The sequence below is a fragment of the Crassostrea angulata genome, chromosome 2 (genome assembly GCF_025612915.1).
Source record: "Crassostrea angulata isolate pt1a10 chromosome 2, ASM2561291v2, whole genome shotgun sequence".
Classification (NCBI taxonomy): Eukaryota; Metazoa; Mollusca; class Bivalvia; order Ostreida; family Ostreidae; genus Magallana; species Magallana angulata.
Genome location: NC_069112.1, coordinates 69,438,972 through 69,452,160, shown reverse-complemented (window position 1 = coordinate 69,452,160; position 13,189 = coordinate 69,438,972). Strand labels below are relative to the sequence as shown.

Genomic DNA, 13,189 nt, shown 5'->3' with positions numbered 1-13,189 from the left:
CATTACGTTGTCGTCGATTTCCTTCGGTCGGCCTCTCTTTACCTGCTTAGTTTCTTCATACCCATCCGTGTATCTCTTATGCCACTTAAACACCAGAGCACGAGAAACATTTCTGTGAGCTTCTGTTAGTTTTAACTTTTTGTGGGTCTCCGTTGGTGTCATTCCGAGCTCTTTACAAAAATTTATCACGTTCCGGTGCGCCGCCTCTGACGTTGACGCCGACATTTCTCTTCAACCAAATTTATCGAACCGTCGCAAAATACGTCATAAAATCTTTAAAAATTACGTCATAATCCTCTCAATATTTTTACATGAAAAGCGCTCACTTAAAGTATTAAAAGTTAACCGATTTTGTTAAAATATTATATTTTTCTTTAAAATATTGTCCTTTTTAATGTGTAGAAGTTTCATTTCTCTGTGACTTTAATTTACGGAAAAATACCGCTTGTCTACGTTATTTTGGGACAACCCTCGTATTAATGGATCGAGTTGTGACAAAATATATATCCACTAAAAGTTAAACTATTTAACTGAAGTACAGGAATACAGACCTGATCGGTCACCCATCTAGTGCCATTCAGAGATCTTATGTCAGTATCAGTAACATTTAAGTTGGAAACTTTTCCAACTATATATCCTGTACCTCTTTCCAAACTCAAAAGTTGTCTCACCTCTTGTAGCGCTGTGCATTATAAAAAATAACTACAATAGAACTAAGACTCCTCTAGAGACAAATCATTTTGTATGAATATACATGTAGTTACACAAATTTTAACTTCCTGTTAAAAAACTGAATAATATTAAAAAGAAGTTTTCTAGAAAAAAGGAATGATCACAAGTGGGCTCAAAATGTATAGGACCCACAATGCTCTACCCACTGAGTAAATGAAAATTAACCAACTAAGCTTTTTATATTACTGCTAGCAAGAGCATGCTTGGCAGTACTGAACCTATAATACATATACAATTTCAGAAATCGATATAATTTTTCTAGCATACCTGGCTACAACATTGTTTATGTCCCCTTGCGGATATGAAATATATATATATATATCAGAAAATTGAATTTTTTTCTTGACTGATGAATTCTTTTCTCCTTTCTTCTTCAGAATGCCTTTTACATCAGAAACTGAAAGTCGATTAGTATAGTAATATGATTAAATTAACTAAGCCCTAACATCAGCAAAGTAATTATATTCAAACATTTAGTGCTTCAAAATCATTTAAGATTCTCTTTTTGATTTACATTGAACTAATAAGGAATTAGAATATATTTATGTATTCCAATCAGCAGCATACATAATGTTAATAATATGAACACACAATATATCTTACTTGTGTTAAATACACTTTGATCATTGTCATCTAAAGTGATCACTTTTTTTTCAATAACTTTGCACCTTTCTGTAAATAAGTAGAAACAAATTAAGTAAATGCACACCAATTTTCAAGAGAAGGAAATCATCACTGAATTTTGTAATATGACACAAAATATGTGCAACATATATTGGATTTTAAATATGTACATAAACATACCACTCTCTCTCTCTTTAATAAATCCCAAATGCCTTTTGAAGAATACGTCTTTAACCTGTCAACTGCGAAACCATGTCTACCTGTACCTTTTCTTCTTTTCTTGGAAAGAGATAATCTTCTGGCTTTTGGGGTCCCTATGTGGGTCATGTCCTTCTCTGCATCAACCATAAACTCATTTCTCTCATAAGAAACGTTTTGGAGGGTCTCTGCTGTATTTGGAGCTTGTTGAAAAACTCCTCTAGGCGAACCTCATATTAAACAGCTATAAACATGTAATTTTATAATGCTTAAGATTTTTGACCTCAATTTTGACATTCTTGATTTAGAAGGCACAGGCAAAGGTTGGGTTCCGTTCATAGAAGAAAGGGTTATTGAAAGGGTTCACTGTTTTTGTAGTCTCTTCTTCAGTTGGATAACAGAAGTGGTGAAGTACATCATCATCAAGGATGTTAAAAGGGTTATTCCTGTACAAAGCTGCTCCCAGTTCCACGGAGTATGTCTAAACATTGCACAACAGTGACTCCAATTGAGGTGGTGTTTCCGCCAGCCATCACAACTACAAGATCGAATAAGAAAGTTGAATTTAACAACTCGGACCATAAGGAAACTACTTCCTTAATGTTTGCTGAAAAGTCGTTGGAGTTTAATCGCATGATATTTCAGTATATGCTATTTATAATGGAAAGTAGCTAAATTTTCAAGATATAATAGTCAAATTAGTTTCGACATAAATCACAGAGACAACATTTTTTTCAAAATTAAATTTTTTAAATTTCTAACAGAAACACACTTTGGCATTGTAGACATTAAATAAAAGTACATTTATAATGAACAGTGATTTCGAGTGATTTTTCTTTCTTTGTTTTGTCATAAACTGTATCACATTGTATTTTATTAACACTATCACCAAATATTGCTGACAGTTCTCTTAGCACCTGCATTGCGTAACCCTACCGCACAATCTTCAACATTTCAACTCTATGGAGCAGAGTTGGCAGCAAATGTTAACAGAGGTACAGACCTTCTCTAAGAACAGTGTACAGACACAGATAGAAACGACACCAATCCCTGGTGGAGGTTGGATTCTACTGACTGTGTATACCATCATGTCAGATTACTCAACAGAGGAATAGACGTAGAAGGAGGTAAGTGTCCAAATCGACGATATCAGGTAGGTTTACAGAGAAACAACACTCCTTCATCAAAATAAAAGGATGGACACGACACAGACCTCGTAACTTAGCGGTAAATGCCCAAAACTTGTACAAAGTCGTTGATAGACGAAAGAAACCGCTTTGTATGCCATTCTGGGTTTTTTGAAATTATTTTTGCAAGTATATTCTTATAGTATTCAAGTATTGCTTGGTTGCAAATGTTTCCATTGTGAATTAATTAATTTTCTATGAAACACAACTTGCATATGAGCAATATAATGAATAAACAACTTTTACTTTAAACATCATAGTTCTTTAAATGTTTCCGTTAGTTTTTTCATTTGTTTTAATTTTTTTTTAGATGCGTCAGACCGACTTCGGGACGTTACCGTCACTGTTGGTCTAATGCATAACCTAAATAAACTAGACTCTGACCCTTGCGAACACGGGTTGACATTGAATATGATATCGGGCATTTACGAAACAAGTGCATCTACACATCGTATAGTTGACATTTATAAAACCAAGCTTTAGGCCTACAATAATGCTAATAATTTCACTACACTCTCCTTAGTAAGAATAGTCTAACTGTGCCTCGGGACAGGCCTTCACGACAGTTAAAATGCATCCCATATACCCGTAATTTTGCAAAAAATTGCAGAATCGCTCCGACACGATTTTTGAAAAATTAATGCAGCTGCATTGAAAATAACAGTCAAATTATTTATAACAAACCATTTTGAAGCTGTAAATACTCTCATCAAAAAAAAAAATAAATCATATAAATGAAGAATTCAACACTTTTTCACCGACGTTTTTACTTGCTTCGAATTTACACACCATGTTGATATTCGGAGCTCTCGGGAATTTTCATATAAAATGCACAGAGGGAGAGTTATCTCCCGTATTTTCTTTGATGAACAAAATATATGACAAATGCTCAACGAAAATTTACACATTTGTTATATCGTTTCTGAGTTTATCCATTCCAATGTGATATTATGGAAACATAAAGGACCTTCCGTGATTTATCGTGAATGCAATGCGCATGTGTAAGATTGTAAAATCCAAAAAATCCAGATGATTTCCGGATTTTGAAAATGAATATTCGTCGATTCTTAATTAGCGAAGCTTGATTAAGAAAAAATAAAAACAAATTGGTAATCTGCAAGTGCCAATGATGTTTTAAAATATATAAACTAAAAGAAAGAAATCTTCCGATTTCTTTTTAATATAGCCCAAACATGCTAGTCTATTATTTTAATATAGTAGTAAAGATTCTCGTCTTAAACGATACCGTATAATGCTAACTTTTTGCGTGTTTCACACTTTTCCGGTTAACTCCTTATTGATAATACTAATCAACATTAATAAATAATCAAGAATTATGCATGGATATCAGCATGGTTGTATTTTTTAAATACAGTAGTAGAGATGTTTATCTAAAAAGAAAAATAATATATTTGGTCTCACAAATTGTCAGGTCAAAAAAGTTAAAATACGCAGTGGTTGATTTCACTGAAGAAGATGAAGTTGAGATGGTACCAGTGGGATGGCTAGCAGATGATGGAAATAACTGTAACAGGCCAAACATAAGATCAACAGGGGGGGGGGGGGGCAGCAGCAACACTTTTTTTTAAAAATTTGAATTATCACTTATCATCCCCCCACACTTTCTTGGGAGCATGTTAAAAATTTACATATAAAAAAATTGAATTATTATGGAGTTGCCCCCCCCCCCCCCACACTTTTTGGGAGCATGTAAAAAATTGATATAAAAATAAGGAAATGAGTAGAGAAATTGAAGTTATATACTACGCCATTTTACAGCAGCAACAGATAAAAGATTATTCAATTGTTTGGAGAAATTGCTCACTAACGTTGAAGAACTAAAAGTGCAGACAAACATCAATACCAGGTTGCTTCAAAGAATGAATGCAAAAATTGAAGTGGTTAATGGTCGCAATTGTGAGGACCAAGAAACTTCAAGCTCAATAGAAATATATTTTCCACTAAAGACAAAGGAGAAGCTTGAGAAACTAAAGGATCTTCTTTTGAGCTGCGAAACCACTTAAAACGTTTTAAATTTTCCACTAAAGACAAAGGAGAAGCTTGAGAAACTAAAGGATCTTCTTTTGAGCTGCGAAACCACTTAAAACGTTTTAAATTTTCCACTAAAGACAAAGGAGAAGCTTGAGAAACTAAAGGATCTTCTTTTGAGCTGCGAAACCACTTAAAACTTAGTTAGTAAATGAACCTCTGTTGCAAACACCATCCTATTAATTTCAGTTAATAATGGTAACATATTTAATAGCTAGATCAATTTCCCAGTATTAATCGTGTATGAAAAAAAATCAGTAGTTAAAATGGTGATTATAACTTGTTAATAACATTTCTTTTTTTAATCTGATGATAAAGGATAGGTCTCTTTCTACAATTGGAGGAGAGAACATAAAGACAAATGCTTGACGACTTCTTGCCTACATGTTTTCAACAGCTCTTGCAAAAGCAATCAATTGGATCGGAAAGGGTGGAAAAACGGCATTTTCTACCTTGAAAATAAAAGATGTCTTGACAGGTAGGTTGATTCATGTTTCATTAATTCTAATCAAAATTAATTTGATTCTGAAATATCTGTACACTTGAAGTGACTTTTTAAATGTCACGAAGAAATTATTTTTTATCAAAAGAATAATTTATTCTGAATTTTTCATTTGCAGCTACAGTTCGGAAAAACAGATTATGTTCATCGACAACGGACTCGGAAATATTCGAAGTTGTTAAAAATTGGTTTAGATTCGAAAGCGACAGGGATGGGGGCGTAAGAAAAGAGAAGAAAAATAGAAAGAAAACGAAATGACTGACCAACAAAGTGCGGAGGATCAGACCCAACATTGAGCAAACATTTCACTTTAACTCCATGCAATTTGTTTTGAAAATAAGTAATAGAGTTACAAGTAATAAACATCAATGTCATTATTATTATTTCAGTATCTCATTATTATCATAATTTGAACCGATGTTGTTATTTAAGCATTAAAAGTCTAACTTGCACGCAATTTCAGTTTAGTTATACAATGGTACAATGCTGGGTCGACATATCTATGGCATAAGGCAGCATTGTGGACTTCATATTTACATTGCAGACAAAGGCGCAACGTTGGACCAATGTACAGAACTGAACAGAACGTTACCCAAAATTCAGTTGGCAATTGGTATATTTAAATAATGTTGTACCAACGATGGCAATTTAACAAACTGCATTGTACCAACGTTGGACAAACTTTATTATCTAATTTTGATCAGAATTACAGCGTTGGGCCAACGTAACTTAAATTTAGTAGGTATTAGTATGTTGGAGTAACGTTGTACCAACATTGACATAATACAAATGTAACCAAGTATGTTGTACAAACAAGGCCCATCACGTTGGGCCAACGGTGCACCGATGAGCAAAAGGACATTGGACCAACGTAAATAGCCAACAATGGGCCAACGTAAATAGCCAACAATGGGCCAACATAACCAGCATTGTTGGGGCATTGTTATCATGCTATCTGGGATGCTCTTTCCCAAATAATGTCTACAATTTCATATTCAGGTTAAAATCGGACTCCTCATGAGAGGATATTTGATACTTCTAAAGAAACAGAGGAAGTCTTTGATTACTGTAGAAAAAGGTCACATCCAGACAACATCATTTCTAGGTTGCCCTATTGTGCACTTCAAGAACGAAATTGATGTAGTCGCCCTCCACAGAGTTCTTTCCCATGTTCCTCTTGTTCACCATTGCGCTCCCTCCCACTTCACCACCAAAGAAGGAAAAACTACCATCAGAGTGGAACAAGAGGACAAAGATGATTATAAAAGATTTTTTGTACAAACCATGAATCATGCCGTCAAAGTTTATGTAGTTAATGTTTATTCCCTTAAATGTCCATCAGGAATTCCTTCTGCAGATCTCAAAACCTGCTCCAAAAAATGGTAAATCAAATTTCCTGCTGTGTAACAATGCGTATATATAGTTATGCAAGAAGAGTTTTGCTACTTTAGGTTTGAAATAGCTTAATATGCTTTTACTGATCACTTTATCAAAGTGCGATGATATGTACGAAATGTATGAAAAGACAATATTTGTGGAGGGGGGGGGGTTATTATTGAAAGTATGTTTTATAACTATACAGAATATTTTGGTGATAACTGTGTGATGTGCATTCTTGTAATGGAAGTTTCATATCAAGAATGTACATAATATATGCACTCAACTTACATGTTATGAACATTTATCGTTAAAACTTACATGTTTATTATTTTAGATTCTGTATACAATTTGTAAGAAACTGAAGTGAAATCCCTCGGCTTCCAACATTTTCTTTTCAGTGACATGTACCTAAAAATGCCCGCATTTCAAAACAACTTGAAAACAAAGTCAAATCACTTTCAGAAGACAAAGAGAGGCTATTGAAAGAAAATCCTCTACTGTTCTCAAAGTGCAACACTCAGAATACCCCAAACAAATCATTGGGTGTTATTGCGCTATTTACAACAGTATATAAGAGGTCAAAATAGCGTCTCATTAAAACTAACTTCTGCGTTTTCTCACTGGATCATAAGCAATCACGGTTGAAAAAATAGAGGTGATCTTCACCCAATTAAAAGGGCTTGGTCGAAGACCTATTGCCCACACGTGTGCACTTCTCCTAGAGTTACCCAGTACTTATTTGAGCTACACAGAACTTAAACATTTCTGACCAGAATTTGTTAAATTAAATTAGCTCATCTGAGTTAAAAAAAAACTCAAGTTAGCTTTTTAGGTAACTTGGTTCATTTGTATGTGTTTAGGTAACTTGGTTCATTTGTATGTGTTTGAAACTTTCATTATATTACTTTCAGGGGAAATAAATTAATTTTCCATTTCACAGACTTGCATTATGGACAAATATTATAAAATAAATGTATAAAATGAATCAAAATGGGGTATACATATTGGAATAGATTTTTTTAATGAAGAGATGAAGTTATGAACTTTTTTAGGCTATGGAAAAGACTATATGGAGTATGTACAATTAAGGAAGCTCAAAACACTAATGATTTCTTTTAGAGTTTCAAAAAATTGCATTGTACAAATGTATACTTATTGAGTTTATCACATTTATTCTCAATATATTCAATGGTATCTGCCGATTTTTGTCAGGAAAAAATGTTCAAAGATAGCGAACTCTTAGTATTTAGCAGAAATCTTTGTTTGGGAAATTCTTGCAAATACTGTTTTCAATTACCTGATTATGATCTAAAAAAGTGATAAGAATAATTTTATTCGTTTTAGTTTGTGTCGGTTTATGTAAATGAGTGAGTATTGTTTTGAGCTTCTTTTACATGTTTGAACTTGTACATTTTCTTGTATCTGGATAAGTTCATTGTTACATTGTATATATGAGGGCTTATCATTTTTAAACTAATTTGGAGGAAACAAGTCTAAAACCCTGGTACTCCTTGTTCAGTTGAACATCAAAGAAAGGTCTCAGGGGGTCATGTAAGACCATTTTCACCAGATTTTAATTTTGATGTTTGGTCTAGTATGAAAGATTTGTCAATTTTAACTTCTCTGTGCATATTTTTATGAAAGTGATTAAAGGTGATTCATTTGTTTGCTTTTCAGTATTCATTCTTTACTTGTCTCATGTGAGTAGTATAAGGCCTCTAGATAGGGGGGTCAAGTGAGGTCAAATCCAAAATGGCGTCGAATATTATTTAGGTCAAATCCAAAATGGCGTCTGAATAAAGGTAAACAAAGGCAGTATAGACAGAACAAGTCAAATTTTATTGAATTCAAAGCAAATAAATGAACAAATGAACATATATACAGTGTTTAAAGGAGAAAAATGTTAATAAAGGACAAATTTTTTCACTCGGAAACGAATTTTTTTCACTCGGAAACGTTCATTTTCTGATATCACACTCGATTTTGTCAACGCCTTTGAGGGTTTGATCCGTGAAATAGATCGAGAAATAATCATTTTCGTTGAACTTCGCGGCCATGGACCATTTTTCAGTGGCTTGTTCCTTCGGTCCTCCGTTCAGATAGATGTTTGGTCCCAGGAGTTTGTTGAGTTCTTTGATGTTGAGTGGTTTTTTCAGCTGAATTTCCCCGCTGATATTGTGGGTTCTTCCGTTTCTGACGAAGCAGAATTTTTTGCAATGTTCGGTGAAGAGTTCCTTGAGACTTTTGAATTTTTCTTCCGTGGCGATTTTGGGTTCGACATAGATGCTCCATGCTTCTCTTTCTTCTCCTGTGGCTGCTGCTTTCACCCATTCTTCGGCTTCGTTGAAAGTTTCTGTCATATCCTTGATGTGGGGGAGGATTTGGTCCAGTATTTCTGCGAATATTTTAACGTTTTCCTTGTTGTCTATCTTGAGTGCGTCGACTTCTGCTTCCATGAGGGTCAATTTTTCTTTAGCTTTTTGGATTTGTTCATCAGCTTTCTGTTGAATTTCTCGGATGAAAGTTGCGGCTTCTGAGGTATCGTATAAGGGAGTGGCTTTCTGTACTTCATCTTTCATTTTCTGGTTGATATTTTCCATTTCTTTGACATGTTCTTTGTATTCTTGGAGCTCTTTTTCTTTTTCTGTAATTTTTTTATCCAGGAATTTTTCTTTATCTTGGAATTTTTTAGCATTGCTGTCCATATAAGTGAACAAATTGGCTTCCATGCGAGTTATCATGTCATCCTTTTGTTGGATTTCTTTTTCTTTTTCAGCCAGTTTTTTCTCCAATTCCTTGGATTTTTGTACGTAATCGATGTCGAGGCAAGTTTCCATTTCGCATTCCATGCGTTTCATTATTTCTCTGTTTTCTTGGAGATTGTCCTTCAATTCCTGCAGTTCGTTTTCTTTTTCGGTCAGTTTTTCTTCCAGTGCAGTATTTTTCATTTCTGCTCTCTCTAGTTCGTTTTCTATTATCCAATTAAAGGTTTTTAGTTTTTTGTACTCTTCCTCGGAGAAGAATAGGGGAGGAGCTTTTTCTAGTTTGTGGATTTTTTCTTGCAGGTTTTCGACTTCTTCTTCCAGTTTGTCTATTTCTTTATCCTGTTCGTCATTTTCTTTTTCTTGCTCTTCAATTTCTTTTTCTTGCTCTGCGACTTCTTCTTTCAAATCCTGAATTTTCTTAGTGGCTTTTTGATTTTCTTTGATGACCTTTTGTAGTTCTTCTTTGGTGATCTGCAGTTCCGTTTCCACGTCTCTTTTCTGTTGTACTTCTGCTTCAGCCTCTTCCTTTAATTTTTCTGCTAGAATGACGTCCAATTTCAGCCTGTTGAACTCGTTTTCTGGGTAATAGTAATCCTTGAGCAGGTCTTGTATTTTGTCGTAGAGAGATTTTGTGCCTGTTCCGGGTCCAAAGGTTCCTGTTACTAAGTTAGGGTTTTTAGCCAGTCTTCTTTTTTCTTGGATGACGATCATTTTGTAGAATTCCTTGTCTTCCTGCTTTTCTCTTTTCAGTATGTCTAAGTAAGTTTCTCCGCCATCATTTCTGGGAGGCTTTAGAAGAAAATCTGGTTTTTCTTCTTCTTTTTCTTTTTTCCCGGCGAATGAGAATCCCAAAAACTGCCTGTCTGGTTCAATCTCAGTCATTTCTTCTTTTGGTTCTTCTTTGATTTTCTTTTCCTCTGCCATGTTGCTGAATTTCTCTCTGATTTTTTCCACGATAAGGTTCTGAAGGATGTCCATTCAATGGTGTGAGGAACTGAAGAGAAACGCTGTGTTATATACCCTCCGTGTACGTGACTTGAGTCAATGCAGCTGCTAGGTAAACAACACCTGTGTGACCTCGCTAGCTCTGTGTACGTGTTTGGAGTCAATGTAGCTGCGACGTAAACAACAGCTGTGTGACCTAGACAGCTGTGTAACCTAGATTATAATACTCTGACGTAGCTGTCTAGCGACCTTGATATGAGTTCGTAAACATGTTTTTGATGAATATAACTATAGCATTATTAAATATTTTTTCATTTTGGATCCTTCCCTTGAAAGCGAGAGAGATGAATGTAGACGAAAGCATTTTGTTGAATAAATCTCGTTTGTTGAGATATAAGAGAAAGCGATTGATCGATGAAAATTTAAAACTTTTAAAGAAAAAAAAAGCGGTCAGAAAAGCTGTTAAGAAAAAAGTGGTTTCTGACTTTTACAACGTTAGATTAGACAGGGGGCGACAATCTCGCAAATTTAAAGTGAAACAAAATGTATATACGGTCAGCTTTCGACCTTTCCCTCAGAAATCAGATAGCGGTTTTGTGAAACGTTTATTGAGCGACATGTTGAAAGAAGTGAAAGAGCGCATGCAATGTAATCCTAACGATTATTTGAGATTGAATTTGCGCCATCCCTCTTTAGATTCTGAGATTTGGTATGAATTTACTCAATCAAAGAATTTGAACGAAGGTAGTATTTTGAATAAAGTTCAGGCAGTGCAGCAATCGAAAAAAGATTTTACTATTACGGACGGATCTGCGGAATTTGAATTGTTTCACGTCAAATATCCTCAGGGAAGCGGATGTCAAAAAGTCAGACATCTACATGCTAATAAAGAGAAGTTTAAGAAAGAAAAGAGATCTGTATTGAAAATTAAAAATGTAGGTGATCATCTGTGTCTCCCTCGAGCTATTGCTGTAGCTCGGTTACACAGTCAGCGCCCCTCGGATCCCTTGGAATTGCCCCGTTGGAAAAAACAGTGGGATCGTATTAAAAGGAATGATATTCTTTCCCCCCAGCAGAAAAAAGAAGCTTTAGAGTTGATGAAAAAAGCTCATTGTGATGCTAATTTGCCCTGCGGTCCCTTGGAATGGAACAAGTTACAAGAAGTATTGCTTCCTGAATATCGATTGAAAATATTTCAATTTAAAACGGTCTCTTCTCGACTGAAATTAGAGGCTATTTACAAAGGAAAAGGAAATGGAAAATGTTTGAATGTTTTGTTGGATGATGAACACTACGATACTATTTTGTCTATGCCTGGATTGACCGAAAACAAATATTACTGCGATTATTGCGATGTAGGTTATAGTCACATTGAAGATCATAGAGTCAAATGTCCTTACCTTTGTTCTTTTTGTTTCGGGGACACCCCATGTATTTCCGATGGGAGTAGCATTGTTTGTTCTGATTGTAAGGGGTATTTTAAAAGCAAGATTTGTTATCAGAGACATTTAGAGTCTTACAGTAAAAACTGTGAAACTAGTGTATGCAGTTTAATGGATCGATGTTCTCACTGTCAAAAATGGATGAGTAAAAAGTTACTCCCTTATCACAAATGTGGGGACGGAAAATGGTGTAAGATTTGTAGAGAAATGGTCGAGAAAGATCACCAATGTTTTGTTCAAGTCAAACCTACTCTGAAAGAGAGAGGGAAAAAACTTCAAATGTACATTTATTTTGATTTTGAATGTACGCAAGAAAATGGAACTCACGTCCCTAATTTATGTGTAGCTCATCGTGTGTGTCAGTATTGTGATCATTTAAAGGTAGATCAGACCTGTTCTCACTGTGAACATTTAAGGGCTCGACGCCATTTGTTTCGTGGTTCTGAAACTTTGAAACAATTCATGGAATGGCTTTTTCAGGCCCAGCCTCACGCTACACAAAAAAGTCAATCTCAGCTTTTGCACGAAGGGGCCATTGTCATAGCTCACAATTTTGTGGTGTTCGTGGAACCATTCCTAGTACGAGCTACCCAGTAGCCATGACGTCAGAGGGCGGGAATCCGCTCGTGCAGGCTATTCTAGAAGCTGACAGCTACCAGACAAGATGTATAGGTGAGTTCGGGGCAACCCACGGTTATTATATAGATAGTGTAGGTAGAGAAACACCATATTGGCGCCCAACTCGCGGCCCTGAACTCACGGTATATATTAGACAGGAAAATTTTTTTCCCGCAAAGTGTCAAAGCTGTTCATTAGGCGTTTTCATTTTTTTTTATAGATATACGGGTGTAGCCGCCATTTTGGGGGCCCGCCACGTGCTTAGGACTGTAGGTTTAATTCGTGAATTTACTTTCACCTTTGCATATTTTGTGCATAGTTTTTTCGTTTAAAGTTTTATTGCATTGTTGATAGGTATTGTTTTTTGCATTTAGCACATATTTTTGCATTTTCTCGCATAGTCTGTGTTGATTTTGACTTCGAACATTTTTGTGTATTGCACTATTTGCTCGTCATGAATGTTTCGTTTGAAGAGGCTTTGCAAGCCTTGGGGTTAGACGACACTTTAACTCCCGATGAGGAGTTTGGGTATATTAGTGGCAGACATCATGGCCCAGATAATGTCGGTTTTAGAACTCCGGGTGATATGGGTTACTGTGCTCCGAGCACTGTTAGGGTAGGTCAGGCTGCCGGCCCATCCCGCTTTCCAGGGGGGCAGGCAGGCTATCCCCAGTGTGGGAGGGGGGTTTGGCAGGGTACAGTAAGGGAGCCAGAGGTCACTGTGGCACACTCTGTTGTGCCTGGGCC

General features: G+C 35.6%; 1 protein-coding gene across 1 annotated transcript; it reads right to left on the bottom strand.

Annotated features, from left to right (window-relative positions):
• Nucleotides 1–8,566: 8,566 nt before the first annotated feature.
• LOC128173531 (ERC protein 2-like) lies at nucleotides 8,567–10,398 on the bottom strand. Its single transcript, XM_052839235.1, has one exon. It carries the CDS (start codon nucleotides 10,359–10,361, stop codon nucleotides 8,631–8,633), a length of 1,731 nt encoding a protein of 576 aa, XP_052695195.1. The 5' UTR covers nucleotides 10,362–10,398; the 3' UTR covers nucleotides 8,567–8,630.
• Nucleotides 10,399–13,189: the final 2,791 nt, after the last annotated feature.